This window comes from Trichosurus vulpecula, chromosome 8, assembly GCF_011100635.1.
Source record: "Trichosurus vulpecula isolate mTriVul1 chromosome 8, mTriVul1.pri, whole genome shotgun sequence".
In the NCBI taxonomy this organism is placed as follows: Eukaryota; Metazoa; Chordata; class Mammalia; order Diprotodontia; family Phalangeridae; genus Trichosurus; species Trichosurus vulpecula.
The window spans coordinates 903,435-917,102 of record NC_050580.1 but is presented as its reverse complement, the minus strand read 5'-3'; the positions used below and the strand labels follow the sequence as shown (position 1 = coordinate 917,102).

The window sequence follows — 13,668 nt, the reverse complement described above, 5'->3', positions numbered from 1 at the left end:
GGCGCTCTCCCACGGCTTCCGCCCCGCCCCAGATAAGCGAGAGGCTCTGCCCACCACCCCGGATTGACCGCAGCGGCTGCTGCAACAGCCGCAGCCCCTGAGCTTGCCCGTCGGCTTCCTGCCCGGTCCAGGCCCAGCCTGGACAGCCTCCCTTCGGCCTCGGCTCCTGGATCCTGGCTCCAGAGGCCGGCCCGCCCCTTCCCGCCTCTGCTCCCGCCTCCGGGCCTCCCCAGTCCCGCCCCACTCCCCCGGCTGGGGCGGCCCCGGGAGGCAGGGGGCGGAGGAGGCGGAGGGAAGAGGAGGAGCCCCGGGGCGGCCAGCTGGAGAGGAGTGGACCAGAGCTGAAGGGCGGCCAGCCAGACGGCGCGGGCCATGAGGCGGCCCCGGGCCCCGGCAGCCCCAGCCTGCAGCCACCCCGAACCCCATGGCCCCCGGCGCCGCCCTGGCCCTGCACTTGGCCTTGGCCCTCAGCCTGTCGGGGCTCGGGGCCGCCAGTCGCCACTGCCCCGAGCTGCCCCTGGACGGCTGCTTGTGCACCGCCGAGCGCGGCCAGGGACCCGGGCGGCCAGAGCTGCGCATCCGAGTGGCCTGTGCTGGAGGAGACCTGGTGGCCACGCCACAGCCCGACCTGCTGCCCCGTAGGACCGTCAGCCTGTAAGTGCAGCCAGCCGGGAAGGGTGGTAGAGGGAAAACAGAGGTGAAACGGGGGGGGGGGGGAAACTGAGGCAGGCACCCCGAGGTCCTTGCGAATGACGAAGCGGAATTCGTGTCTTGCGCGAGTCTTGCCCCTGACTGCTTCATTCGTGTGCCCTGTCTGTGTGTGCGCAAGCCACCCAAGAGGAGCCCCTGCCCCGGACTTGGGGACCTGGAAGCGAGCCAGCCCCCCCACCCCCGGGGGGAGAGCGGGAGAGCTGTGCCACGCGCGTCGGCTTGCCAAGTTTCCCCCACCCCTACCCAATATTTCTTACTTGAGACCGCAGCCTGGATCTCCCTTCGCCTGCTGGGGGCTGACCTGGCGCGGTGCTAAGCCCTGGACCACCCCTCGCCCCAAGTGGTGGCTGGGGGCTCCTGGCTTCCCCCATCTGGTCGGTGCTCCCTCCCTCCCTGAAGCAGCCCAGAAGGCCTCGTGGCTGCACCCTCGCCCTGAGAAGGATAAAACAAGGAACACCCTGACCCAACTAACATCTGGGGAACTTCTCTGGGGTTATAAAAGTTTCGGAAAAGTTCGACACCAGAGGAACAGGTCCTTGGCTGAACTTGGCTCCTGAGCGGCCAAGTTTGCTAGGAATGGATTTGGCATTTAATGCCTTGTCAGAGCTGGGGACCAGCTTCCCCTCCAGCGCCATCCCCCCTCCAGTCCGCCCAGGTGTCTCCAGCCCCTTGCCCTACTAACCCCCTCCCCCAGCCCCCAAGGCTCTCCCAGCTCCCCTAGATGTCCCTAGCCCCCCCTCCAACCTCCTTCCCCATCCCCCAAGGCCCTCCCAGCTCTTCTAGGGGTCCCGAGTCCCCCTCTCCAGCCTTGTGTCCTACTAGCCCCCTGCCTCCAGCTCTCACACTCCTAGGCTTCCCTGGTCCCTCTCCTGCCCCGCACTGCCTCAAACTCCCCCAGCCCCCCACCCCCACCCCAGCGTCCCCCTCCCTTTTGTGCTTTGGAAGACTCTCCGGAAACTGACCACTTGAGTTCTACCTCTTTAGCCGATCTCACTCGAGGGGTCAGTGTTTGTTTTGGAAAGGTTCACGGTGTTTTCCTTTTCGGAATGAGCAGAATTTGCCCTGGTCAGTCTGTCTCTGGGCCCTTCTTTTCCTGAACCATAATTGACGAGGGTGGGGCGGGGGGACATTCAGGGCGCCATAGTCCAGTAGAGGCCGACACCCCCAGCCCTGAGTCCCCAGCCTCTCCTCACCCCCACCCCCTCCCCCCTCAGCCTCCCTGCAGGCAGCTTACCAGGAGCCCGAAAACAACCGGAAAGGAGAATTTGTTTAAACTGAGTCGAGCAAGAGGGAAAGGCAGGGGTGGGTGGAGTGAGGAAGGAGCCGCTACCTGACAGCAAGGGAGCTATCGCCCCCACCCCCAGGCAGGGGGGAGGTTTGCGGGGCAGCAGCTGCTGCTGGACCTTTCAGACCAGAAGCAAATTGGCTCCCAGGCCTCGATTTAATGGGGCCACGTCTGAGGACCGAGCCATGATGAGGGTCAATGAAGGCAGACCCGAGCACCAAAGACTGCTTCAGGAGAGGGGAGAGGGGAGGTCATGGTCACGGCCCGGCCTGGATATGCCTCTCAGTGCAGCCATCGCTCCCTCACGCCTCTGCCCTGGCCCCTCGGCCTCGCCTGCTCAGTGTCATTCTGTTGACAGTTCATGCTGTGAACATCTTCACTGCTCACTGCGCTTTTCCTCAAGTCATCACTTTCTGGAAGACGCCTGGTAGAGAGAGAATAATTGACCACATCTGGAGAGCGTCAGCCTGTCACTATACAGATGTGGCATGCTGCAGCCTTCGCTTGCGGAGCTGTTTGAGCTAATGGGCGGGCTAATTATTCTTGGGGAGACTGCCTCCAGGCTGGAAAAGGGTGAGTGAGTGTGTGTGTGTGTGTGTGTGTGACCTCACCTTCCATAAGTTGGGAGCCAGATCTGGACTCCTAGACTTCCTTGGGAGTCTGGGCTGCTAGTCTCCCCTCCCCCTCTTAGTCCCCCCCTCCAAAAAAGAATTACTCTGTGTTTATTTTCTATGGGTACTGAGAGCTTCCTTTTTTTTTTTTTCAGTCTCTGTAGCACCTAGCACAGAACTGGCACATTTAAAAATAATGCTTGTGGATTCATTGGTAACCTCTGAGTTTCTCCAGAAAATGGGCCTGAATCATGAGCTACATTTTCCCCTTTAATCTTCACTCTGCTACCCCCACCCCCACCCCCATCCTGGTCTGAGGCTTCTTCCTTCACTTTCCTTGTGAAATATTTAAGTAGCAATTGTGATTGAAGAAGTCTGGCCCCGTGGGATTCAGCATTCACTGAGGGTGCAGAGCAGGGGGCTGCAGTGAGTGGTGGGAAGCCCCAGATCTGGGGGCTGGCAGCAGGCCTTAGGCAGTGATCTGTCATCGACCCTCATCCCCAATCGGGCACTAAGCAAACGCATAGTAACCAGTATGCCATCTGATGCAGGGTGGTTTGAGCTAATTCTGAGCTGATAACTTCTGGTTTTCAAATCTGCAGCAAGCCAGCTGGCCAAAACAGAGCCAGTCGGACACTGATACAGAAATTTTGCAATTTGTGAGGAAGCTTAACGGGGGGCGGGGGGGGGGGGGGGGGGGACACGACAAACAGCAAGCCTTGATTAAGCACCTACTATATGCCGAGCACTGAAAAATACTGGGCATACAAAGAGACACAAACAGAAAGATACAAACCTGGCTCTCCCAGAGCTCATGGTCTAATTCTGGAGGGCGTGGCAGAAAAAAAAAACCTGGAGAACAATTTGCACACACCCCGTATCTACAAAGTCCATCAGATAATCAGTGCAGGGAAGGCATTATCATTAAGGGCACTGGGAGAAGCTTCTTGTAGAATGGGAGACTCTAGCTGAGTGGAAGCTTCTAATTTAATATTTATCCAAGTGAAGACACATCCCAGCAGAAAGCTGATTGGGGCTATTTGCCCCAAGGAAAGTCTGAGCAACTTAGCCTGCCCTCAGACTACAGTGGAAACTGACCTTCGGCTGCTGAGGCTGAGGCTTTCTGAGGGTCTTGGAAGCCCCCCAGGCTCAGCTCCTTTGGGGTTCCTACCAAAACACCGATGTAAGTGCATGCACACACATACATGCAGGGGTGCAATCAGGAATCCAGAGGTGGGTCCTGACACAGGAGGCAGAAACTTTGAGTGTGAATGTGTTGAGTTTAGGGGTGCTGGGACCTCGAAATAGCAACATGCAGGTCCTGCCTGAATGAATTCGACCCAAGCCTTCTTTCAGCCAAAGAAAAACAAGGTTTATTAAAAACCTGCCATACTGGCCAGACTCTTAAGGAATCTGAGCATTTGTATCGCTAATGCAAGCGGGCCAGATTCATCTCAGCACTTTCATGGATCTTACACACAGAAAGACTGCGGGAGGGATCTAGGGGTGGGCAGTAGTCTGGGGTGATTGGAGGAGTGGTCTAAGGAGCATCTTGATGGGAGTGGCCAGTAGGTTGGGGTGACTAGAGATCGGACTCCAGGGACTAAGAGAATGGGGAGATAGCATCACGGAGTGGAGGTCTAGGGTGGGGCCAGGTGCAGACAATGCAAGGCCAGTTGACTGGGCTGGGTAGATGCCTCTGGCCAATGCCAGATCAAGTGGGGAGATTCAAGGAGAATTCTAGGGGATTTTCAGAGCCTGTGTCCAGTGAGGTAGGTGGGTGGGTGAGGGCAGGGTTGGAGGCCCTAGATGTGGAAGGAGAGTGGTCCTGCCTGTCCCTCTGTATGTCTGTGTTAGATGTCCTGCATGTTGATAATGAGCCCGAAACAGGGAGCTGGATGATCAGACCACAGACAGGCATTGCCCACAGTGCTCAGAGGTTCTAGAATGGAGCTGATAGACAAGCAGTTCTCCATCTGTTGGGGACACATCTATGGGGCCCCTGTCAGAGAAGTGGGAAATAAGTAAGAGTAAGTAGTGGCTTTGACCCAGGTGCCCAGGCTGGCTGCCTCTGGCACATTTCTGAACTAACACCCAGGGCTCTCTGTATCTGGTGTGCCCGACCGGACCTTCAGCTCACAGCTGGCGAACTCCTGCTTTGGTGCATGGAGATGGGAGCCAGGGCAGTTGGCTTGTCATCTGGCTAGTGGTGAATGCCGCCAGAGTCACTGACCCCTATTGATGTTGAAGGTGGTTTGTGATACCCTGCCCAGGGCTCCATCCCCTGTACATCAGGGAGCCCTTTGACTATCTCAGACAGAATACTGTGGCCAAACTACTCAGGAAACAGCTGATGGGCTGAGGGGACCCTCATGGTGAGCCAGGCCAGGGGGCTCAGGGGAACAGAGGCTCAGTCATCTGAGCAGACATTGGGCAAGAGCCTGGCTGGAGCAGGCCAGGGAGAGGGATCCTGGGTCAAAGCGCAATAAGGGCCTGATCTGCAGGTGGGGGCTGCTGGCCAGGCAGCTGCATAGTCCACAGGCCAGGCCAAGAGGAATGAGGGGGTGAGAATGAGGTCAGTAGGAGGCCAGGGCCCTTGGCTGGGAGGGTTTCCAGGGGATCAGGCTGTCTGACCAAGGCTGTGGCTGCAGCTGCAAGTCCCCCACCATGACCCTCCCTCTCCACCTTCCCCACTCCCAGGCTAGGGCCATTCTGAGTTAAGGGGCTGGCTCTGCTGGGGCTAGAGCTTAGGAGGCCCCAGGAGGTGGGACATGGGATCATGTCTCCTGGCTAGCTGTCTAGTGCCCTGGGGCTTGTAATGAAGCAATGCTCTGGGACCCAGGCCTGCATTGAGAAAGAGGCATTATTAGGACTTCCTGTCCTCTGGTAATCTCATTAGTGGCCAGTGGCTTTAGCCCAGACCACATGAATCCCCTTGGGGCTCTCACAGATTCAGTCCACATGTGGATAGGGGGGGATCATCCTGAACCCTCCTCTCAATACTACCTCTAGCCAAGCACCTGGGCCCTGAGGACCCTCCTTGGAAGATGTGAAACCCTCCCCATTCAGGGAGGTGCTGACAATGGAAGGGTCTCCTTGTGGATAGCCCATGGGGATCCTCTGGAGCAGGTCCAGGTGGCTCCCACCTAACCTGCTAGAGGGCAGATGGTCCCCCAGAGCCCATGGATGCCATCATCCTGATTTTCCCAGAGGCCTGACTCACTCTTCCTCAGCTGCCACGGACAGTGACACTTGATCAGCAAAACCTTCTCCCTCCACTGAGGGCAGTTCTGTTCGGAAATACACTCTTCAGCTTCAGGGACCAGTCAGGTCACTTTGGAGGGCCCTCTCCACCCCACTTGCCCCCAGGCACTCCCCTAGCTCTGCTTCTAAGGTCTCCAAGTCTGGACTTCCCAATTCTGCTTATATTTGCCTCCTTGCCCTCCCCCACCCCCACCCCCTGGCTGACTGTTGTACAACCTTGTCCAGGCCTAGCTCCAGGCCTCCCCCACCCCCACCCCCACCCCTACCCCGAGGGCTGATATTCCAAAGACTTGTCTGGACTTAGCTCCAGGCCCTTGGCCTCCCCTCTCCTCATCCTTTCCTCCTGGTCTGACCTCCCTTGCCCTGTCAATTTGAGACTCCAAAGTACATCATTTCTGTAACCCCTTCTCAGTAGCCAGCCCTCTGCTGTGACCCCCATGTCCCATATGCCCAGCCCAGGCAGCTTTCTCTGTTCTGCCCACCTCAATTGGCAAACTATACAGGAGAAGATGATGGAACTGGACGTTGGTGGCCTTGGGTCTCAGGGGCTCCTCACAGATACTCACTGGCCTTCCTCTTCATCATTTGGCTCCTAGCTGAACTCCCGCCCCAGCACCCCATCTGACCAGCATCACTTCCACATCCCATTCCCAGCTGGGCCTGCTCTCCTCACCGAAGTCTTCCGGACATCAAGCCTAAAGCACTCCTCTGTAGCTCCCAGCAATTTCAGGATCCCTCTGGGGTCAAGCAGCACATGACAGCCTTGGGAATGTTCGAATCTCCCCCCCGCTGACCCCCCACCAGCTACACATGTGTCCAGTTCTCCCGACCAGGGATGTTCCCTCAATTATCAGTTTCCTTCCTAAATGTGGTACCCAGGACTGACCGCAGCTGTCCAGATGTGGTCTGGGTAGGGCTGAGTAGAGAGCAAAAGCATCCTCCTTGTCCCCAGCAGTTATGACTCTCCTAAGGCAGGCCCGATGGCTAAATGTCCCTTCTATTGACTCATACCAAGCTTTGCTCCTGAGCCTGCGAGCCTCCGTCAGATGAACTGATGCCCAGCCGGGCCTCCCGTCTTCTGCTTCTTGTTATTGTTGCTGAACTATTTTTCAGTCATGTCTGACTCTTTGCGCCCCCATTTGGGGTTTCCTTGGCAGAGGTACTGGAGCAGTTTTCCATTTCCTTCTCCAGCCCGTTTAACAGGCGACGAACTGAGGCAAATGGTTAAGTGACTTGCCCAAGGTCACACAGCTAAGTGTCTGAAGCTGGGTTTGAACTCAGATTCTCCTGACTCCAGGCCTACCCTCTATCCACTGTGCCACCTAGCTGCCCCTCCCCGTCTTACACTTAGGAAATCCATTTTTTGAACCCAAGTATAAGACTGCAACACCTTTGTCCCTATTGTGTTCTATCCTCATTGATTCCCATCAGTGGCTAGCTTGTCCGGGCCTTATCCAATTCTGCCGCTGTTGTCCAGTGGGTTTCCTTTTCCTCCCAGCTTGGTGCCAGCTGATAAGTATGCCATGTGGGCATGTGGCTAGCAACCCCTCCAGAGACCTTCTGTGTTCCCTAGGCTTCAGGTGAGATCCCTTGGGAGAGATGCACCTCCCTCCCTAAGGAGAGGCCTTGGATGTGGTTTGTTTAGATCAAGCCAGGAGGCTCTTGGTGATTGCTGCCTCCCTTTCTAAGGGCTCACAAACCATCCCTCTGCCTTCTAGAATTCTTCCAGGCATAAAAGACAAACTTAGTGACTTACAGTTTGTCAGTTTTTCTCATTCTGTTTTTGAACCACCCCAGCATTGCAGTGTCTCTCTGCTATGCACAGTCCTTTTCTTAGTGATCCCTGGCAGTGGCTTGGTGATCCAGCCACCCTGTGGGACCTTTTGGCCCCCTGGGCTGGAGTTTGCTGAGTCCTTGGCTGAGTCCTTGGCTTGCTGAGTCCCCTCATTCAGGACAGCTCAGTGCGCTTAGGTGGTCGGTTTCCTTATTTCTCACAGGTTTCAGCCATTTGTGGTCTGTCCTGCCAGGCCAAGGATGTTTCTCCTTGGCAGAGAAAACAGGAGCAGATTATGAGGTCAGTGGCATAGACTCCTTGCCATGATCTCACCTTCTCCAGGCCCTGCTGTTCCTTTCCCTTCTTTGTTCATATCTGGCCCCCAGCCTGGTGTGCACAAAACATCTGGTTGTTGGGGTCGTTTCTGCTCAGGACTTTGATGTTTCTGTATGACTTGGACTTTAAAGTGTCATCTTACTGATGCTTCCTGATTTCACATCACTATCATTTCCAAATCTATCCTCTTCCTGGCCCCAGGAGCTAGCCCAAGTACCAAAGACTTCAAAAGAGAAAAACATCATTGCAGCAAAATTAACCAGCAGTCACTTAGTGGCCAGTCTGGCCGTGTATGCAATATTTCATCCCCCCCATAGTATCCCACATTTACAATGACAAGAGAGAGACACTTTCTCAACTCTTCCTGGGCCAAACTTGGACATATTATTCATCCATAATTCAGTTTTGTCTTAGCTGTCATTTGAAAGCCTCCAAGAAATTTCACAAAAGTGGCTAAAACACCCACACCCTTTGTCTGAGAGATCCCACTATTAGGCGTCTACCTCAAGGAGGTCTATGACAGAAAGACAGGCCCCATAGATAGGCCACCAAAATATTCCTAGAAGCACTTTTTGTGGTACCTAAGATCTGGACCTAATTGTGGTATGAATAAATAAGGTGTAGCACAAGAAAGTAAGAAAATATTCTTGCACTGTAAGAAATGATAAGCATGATAAATGGATGAATGGATGAATAAAACATTTATTAAGTGCTGCTACATACCAAGCCCTGAGAATACAAACAGAAGTCAAAGGGTCCTGGCTGTCTGGGGGCTCCTGTTCTAATGGGGAAGATAGCACAGAGGGAAGATCTCAGATGAAAGTCCAATGGATGCTCCCAGGGTCCTTAGAGGACAACCCAAAGCAAATGATTAGGCCTCTTATTTCATGTTATTTCCATGATAAAATGGCATCAGCTTCTGATGTTGAACCATTAGACAGGTCCAGGGATTAAGGTGACAAAAACTTTCTTTCCAGGGTCTTCAGGAGCTGGGGCTGCAGCCCCTGTGGGAACAGGTCCAGGCTTCGTCTTCACAGGGGTGGCTTCCCAGGATCATGACTCTGGGCTAGAATCCTGGCTTTTCTAGACTCCTGGGTCCAGAGGAGAGATGGCGGTCAAGATGGTACTGTAGGAAGTTGGGCCTTCCTGGCACCTGCTGCCTCCTTTCACTCCCTTTGGGAGCCTGGCTGCTTCAGCTGGATGGGCTTGCTTGCCCTGTGGGTGGTGGAGATGGCTGATCCCATCTCCACAGGACTTGTTTGCCTGGATGATGGCTGTGAGAGCTAGTCAGGAAGCAGGATTAGGCTTCTGGGAGGTGCGCCCCGCCACTTTCAGGTCTCCAGTGTTATCTCCCTCTTGGTGTAAAAAGATGTGAGAACATACTGTTCTTCCTTCCTTGCAGAGGTGGGGGATGGTAGATGTAGAATACTGCGTAGAATGTCAGATTTTGCTGATGCGTTTCTTACTTTTGCCAAGCTTTCTTTTCTCTTTTAAAAAATTCTTTGTCATGAGAGATAACTCTTGGGAGAGTGGGGGTGAGTGGGATATTTTGAGAACTGTAGGTAGTATATAGAGAGAAGAAATCAATAATGTTTTTTGAAAGAAAAAAAGATCAATTTTACTTTTTCCCCCCTGGAAATCAAAGTCACTGGCTTATGGTTTATAGATTGTTCTATTTTCCTTTCTGGAAAAGAGAAACAAATGGAAAATAAAGAGACAATAGGGAGCCATGGGAGTTTATTGAGTAGGGGTTGATAGTCTGACCTTCACTTTTGTAAAATCACTTTGTGACTGAGTGGAAGATGGACTGGAGTGGGAAGAGATTTGAAGCAGGCTGACTCACCAGCAGTGCAATAGTCCAGGGGTGAGGTGATGAGGGCCTTTATCAGGGTGGGGGTAGAATCAGAGGAGAGAAAGGGGCATATTGGAGATATGGGCAGAGATGACATTGACAAGAGATGTTGGGGGGGGGGGGCGGTGAAATCGACAAGAGATGCTCCAGAAGTGAAAATGACAAGAGATGTTGGAGTGGTGAAGTTGACAGGCCTTGGCACCATATTGGATCTTGGGGGTGAGAGAGAGGGGGAAGTCCATGGTGATGCTGAGGTTTCAAAGTTTGGAAGACTTTTGGTACCCTTCACAAAAACAGGGAAGTACAGGAGAAAGGACAGTTTGAGGCAAAGAGAATGTGTTTTGACTTTGGACATATGGAGTCTATGTCTATGGGACTTCCATTCTGAAATGCCCAAGAGACAGTTGTTGATGTGGGACTGAAACTCGGAAGAGAGTGTAGGGCTAGGTAGTCATTTGACCTTAGTGAGCCTCAGTTTTTTTATCTGTAATATGAGAGTGTTAAATCCTATTACTAGGATTAAATATAAAATTCCGATTGGCTTTAAAATCCTTCAGAACCTGCACCCCACCCCCAACCTTTCAGTCTTCTTACACTTGACTCCCTCCCTTGTACCTGGGATCCAGCATCACTGGCATCCTGGTTATTGTCCTTTGTTCTCGAAGAGGACCAAAATGATGTCACTATGCTAGAGTCAAGTTTCAACGTGTCCAACTGTGGCTGATCAGACCAATATGAGCACAGAGTGTTCTACCGCAGGTTGGGCACAAATAGTGCATGTGAACATTTGGGGGCAATCCTGGCTATTCCTTGAATGCAGGACATTCCACCTCCAGATTCTGGATCTTTGCCCTGGACAATCTCCGGCCTGGAATGCCCTTTCTCCTCATCTCCACCTCCTGGCTTCTCTGTCTTCCTTCAAGTCTCAGCCAAAGTCCCACCTGATCCCCCATTAACGGCTACTCACTATCCTCCCTTTGGCGATTATCCCTAGCTTATCCTACCCATATTTCATTGGCACAGAGTTGTTGGCATCTTGTCTCCCCTATTGGACCGGGAGCTCCCTGAGGGTAGGAACTGTCTTTTCCCTTTCTTTGTATTCCCAGGGCTTAGTACAGTTCCTGGTATATGTCGGTGCTTGATATATGCTTGTTGACTTGCTTTGGATCTGTAGATTTGGGAACATCTGCCTGGAGATGATAACTGAACTCAGTGGAGGTGCCGAGGTCAATGGAAGATAATATGAGGATAGGAGAAGAGGGGAGGAGAGAGGAGGAGAGGGGAAGGGAGAGGATAAAAGGGCCTAGGAGTGATCCTTATGGAGTTAGGGGGCATGCATGAGTGATGGTCCAGCAGAGAATGTTGAGGAGTGGCCAGATAGCTTGGAAGAGAACCAGCAAACTGCAGTATGACCAAAATCCAGAGAGTGTTCAGAAGAGGGTGACTGGGAGTGACAGAAGCCACAAAGAGGTGAAGAAGAACGAGGATTGACAAAGGTCACTCGAGATGCTTGGTGACTTTGGAGAGAGAAGGTTGAGTGAAAAGGCCGGAAGCCAGAAGGGAGTGAGAAGAGAAGAAGCGGAGGCGGCTTCTCTCAAGAAGTTTAGCTGAGGATGGAAAAAAGATAGAGGACAATCACAATTGGGGATAGAGAATAGAGGCCTAATGAGGGATTTTTTTTATTTTTTATTTTTAGGATGGGTGTGTTTGCAGGCAGCTGGGAAGGAGACAGGAGATAGGGAGAGACGTAGGAAATTCAAGGGAGTAGGGACCACAGGGAGGCTATCTGTTGGATTAAACAGGAGGGGACAGGAATGAAGGATGATGTCAAGAGGTTGGTCTTGGTGAGGAGAAAGGTCACCTCTGCATCAGAGACTGGAATGAGGGAGAGCAATGGGAGAATGCCAGGCCCTTGTGGAAAGGGAGAGAGGGAGAGAGGGGAAGAGGGGAGGGGGAGAGGGGAAGAGGGGAAGAGGGGAGGGAGAAAGAGGGAGAGGGAAAGAGGGGAAGAGAGGAGAGGGGGAGAGGGGGAAAGGGAGAAAGGGGAGGGGGAGAGGGGGAGAGGGGAAGAGGGGAGAGGGAGGGAGAGGGGGCTCTGGTTGTGAAAGGCCTCAATTGTGTCCTCAGCTGTGGGTCTGGGGGCAGGGCTACCATAGGAGGCTGGAGGAGAGAAGGGAGGGCTTGAAGGCTCTGCCCATTCTTCAAGATCTTGTGACTCACCTCCCCCATCCCTTGAACCCAGTGCCTCATAAGTGCATTATTGCATTGGCAAACACCTACATTTAGGGGTCTGAAAGAGAATGAAGCACTAGGGGATAAAAACCAAAGACCATCCCTGCCCTCCGAGGGCTTACAGTCTAGTCAGGCATGATGCATGATGGTGACTCTTCCCTTCAATGGGGGTGCTCCTTAAGGCAGAAGATGGGTTAAGGCAGGTTGGGGGGCAGGGCAGAAGGAGGAGTCAGTAGAACCCTAAGTGGGAAGTCTAGCGGCAGAAGGAGGGAGGGAGAGGGAGGGAGTGGGAGAAGGGGCAGCCCCCGTGTTAGGAGCTGGATCCCTGGCCCAAGGGATGAGGATTCCCACGCACCTGCAGGCCTGGAGACAGTGCCAGGAGCTGTCAGGAACCCTGTCCAAGGTCTCAATTTGTTGAGCTCAGTCCCCTATAGCATAAATGCCTTCAGCATGAGGCCACTTTCATCACTCATTGTCTGGCCCCCTTCTCTCCTCACTCACAGTCTCTCTACCCTGTCCAAGCCCTCGTAGCCTCCAACCTGGTCTCTGTGCCTCCAGGGCACCTCCCCACCCTGAACTGGAATCAGCAGTTCTCTGCCAGACCTGCTACCTTTGGCCCCTGCCCCCCAGACTTCAGGGGCTCCCCAGGCGACTCCCCACCCCCCAGAAATCTGGCAACTCCTACTTTTCCCATCTTTCTTCCCTGAGGCGCTCTCCACCCCCCTCAGATGGGCCTGGGGCTTCATCTCCCACCTGTCTGTGTCCCTCACCCCCAGCTGTTAGAACCCTGCTTCCTTCACTGCACAGATTCACCGCTGTTGCTGCTGGTTTGTATTTCCTTCCCAATAGGCTCTTAGAGCAGGAAGGCACCCTAGGTTCTGTCAGGATCAACACCCTCATTTGGCAGATGATGACACTGAGGTGCAGACAAGTTGAGGGACTTGTCGAGGGTCATACAGTTATTCAGTGGCAGAGCTGGGCTCAGGAAGCTCTCAGCTCTGCCTCAGTGTACCAGATGGTCTAGGGGCTTGTGCTGGCTCTGGCTTCTGGATTTCTGTTCCATTAGGGCCCAGGAGAGGCTGAGTCAAATAGGGACCGGTTGGTGAGGGGTGAACTGGGCAGGAGCCCACAAAGGCTGGCCTCTGGTTGGGGTTCACGTTCAGAGTAATAGTGTAGGAATCGGGCTGGCTGAGGGGCATGAGAACAGGGGAGATCCCTGAGGCAGGATGAAGGGGCTTTCCCAAAGCCCTAGGCCTAGGCTGAAGGCTCTAGGGTGGGGCGGGGCTGCCTCACCCTGCCAGTCTTTGGGAGATCCAGGCTGAGGCCAGTGGCGGGGCAGTTAGGGGACCTGCTTTGGTTCATACGGAGCTTGTCACCCATCCCAGCGATAATGAGGACCAAACACTTATCATCAGGGGCCACACTCAGCCAGTCACTGTGATGGCAAGGGCAAGGAGGAAAGACCATGACTGGATGGCTGGGTGAGGCCCCCAGGAAATGTCCCTGAGCATTTAGTGGGTGCTAGGTCTGAGGCCCTGTCTGCTGCAGGGGCAGGGTTGTCCTGCTCTGGAAAAAGGGATGGCTGCAGAGGAAGGTTTTGTGG

General features: G+C 54.0%; 1 protein-coding gene across 1 annotated transcript in view; it reads left to right on the top strand.

Annotated features, from left to right (window-relative positions):
* Positions 1-424: 424 nt before the first annotated feature.
* ADGRA1 (adhesion G protein-coupled receptor A1) overlaps positions 425-13,668 on the top strand; it is a 310,443-nt gene continuing 297,199 nt past the window's right edge. Inside the window, exon 1 of the mRNA XM_036734182.1 lies at positions 425-654. Within this exon, the coding sequence (XP_036590077.1) occupies positions 425-654 (230 nt within the window). The remainder of the gene's footprint in view (positions 655-13,668) is intronic.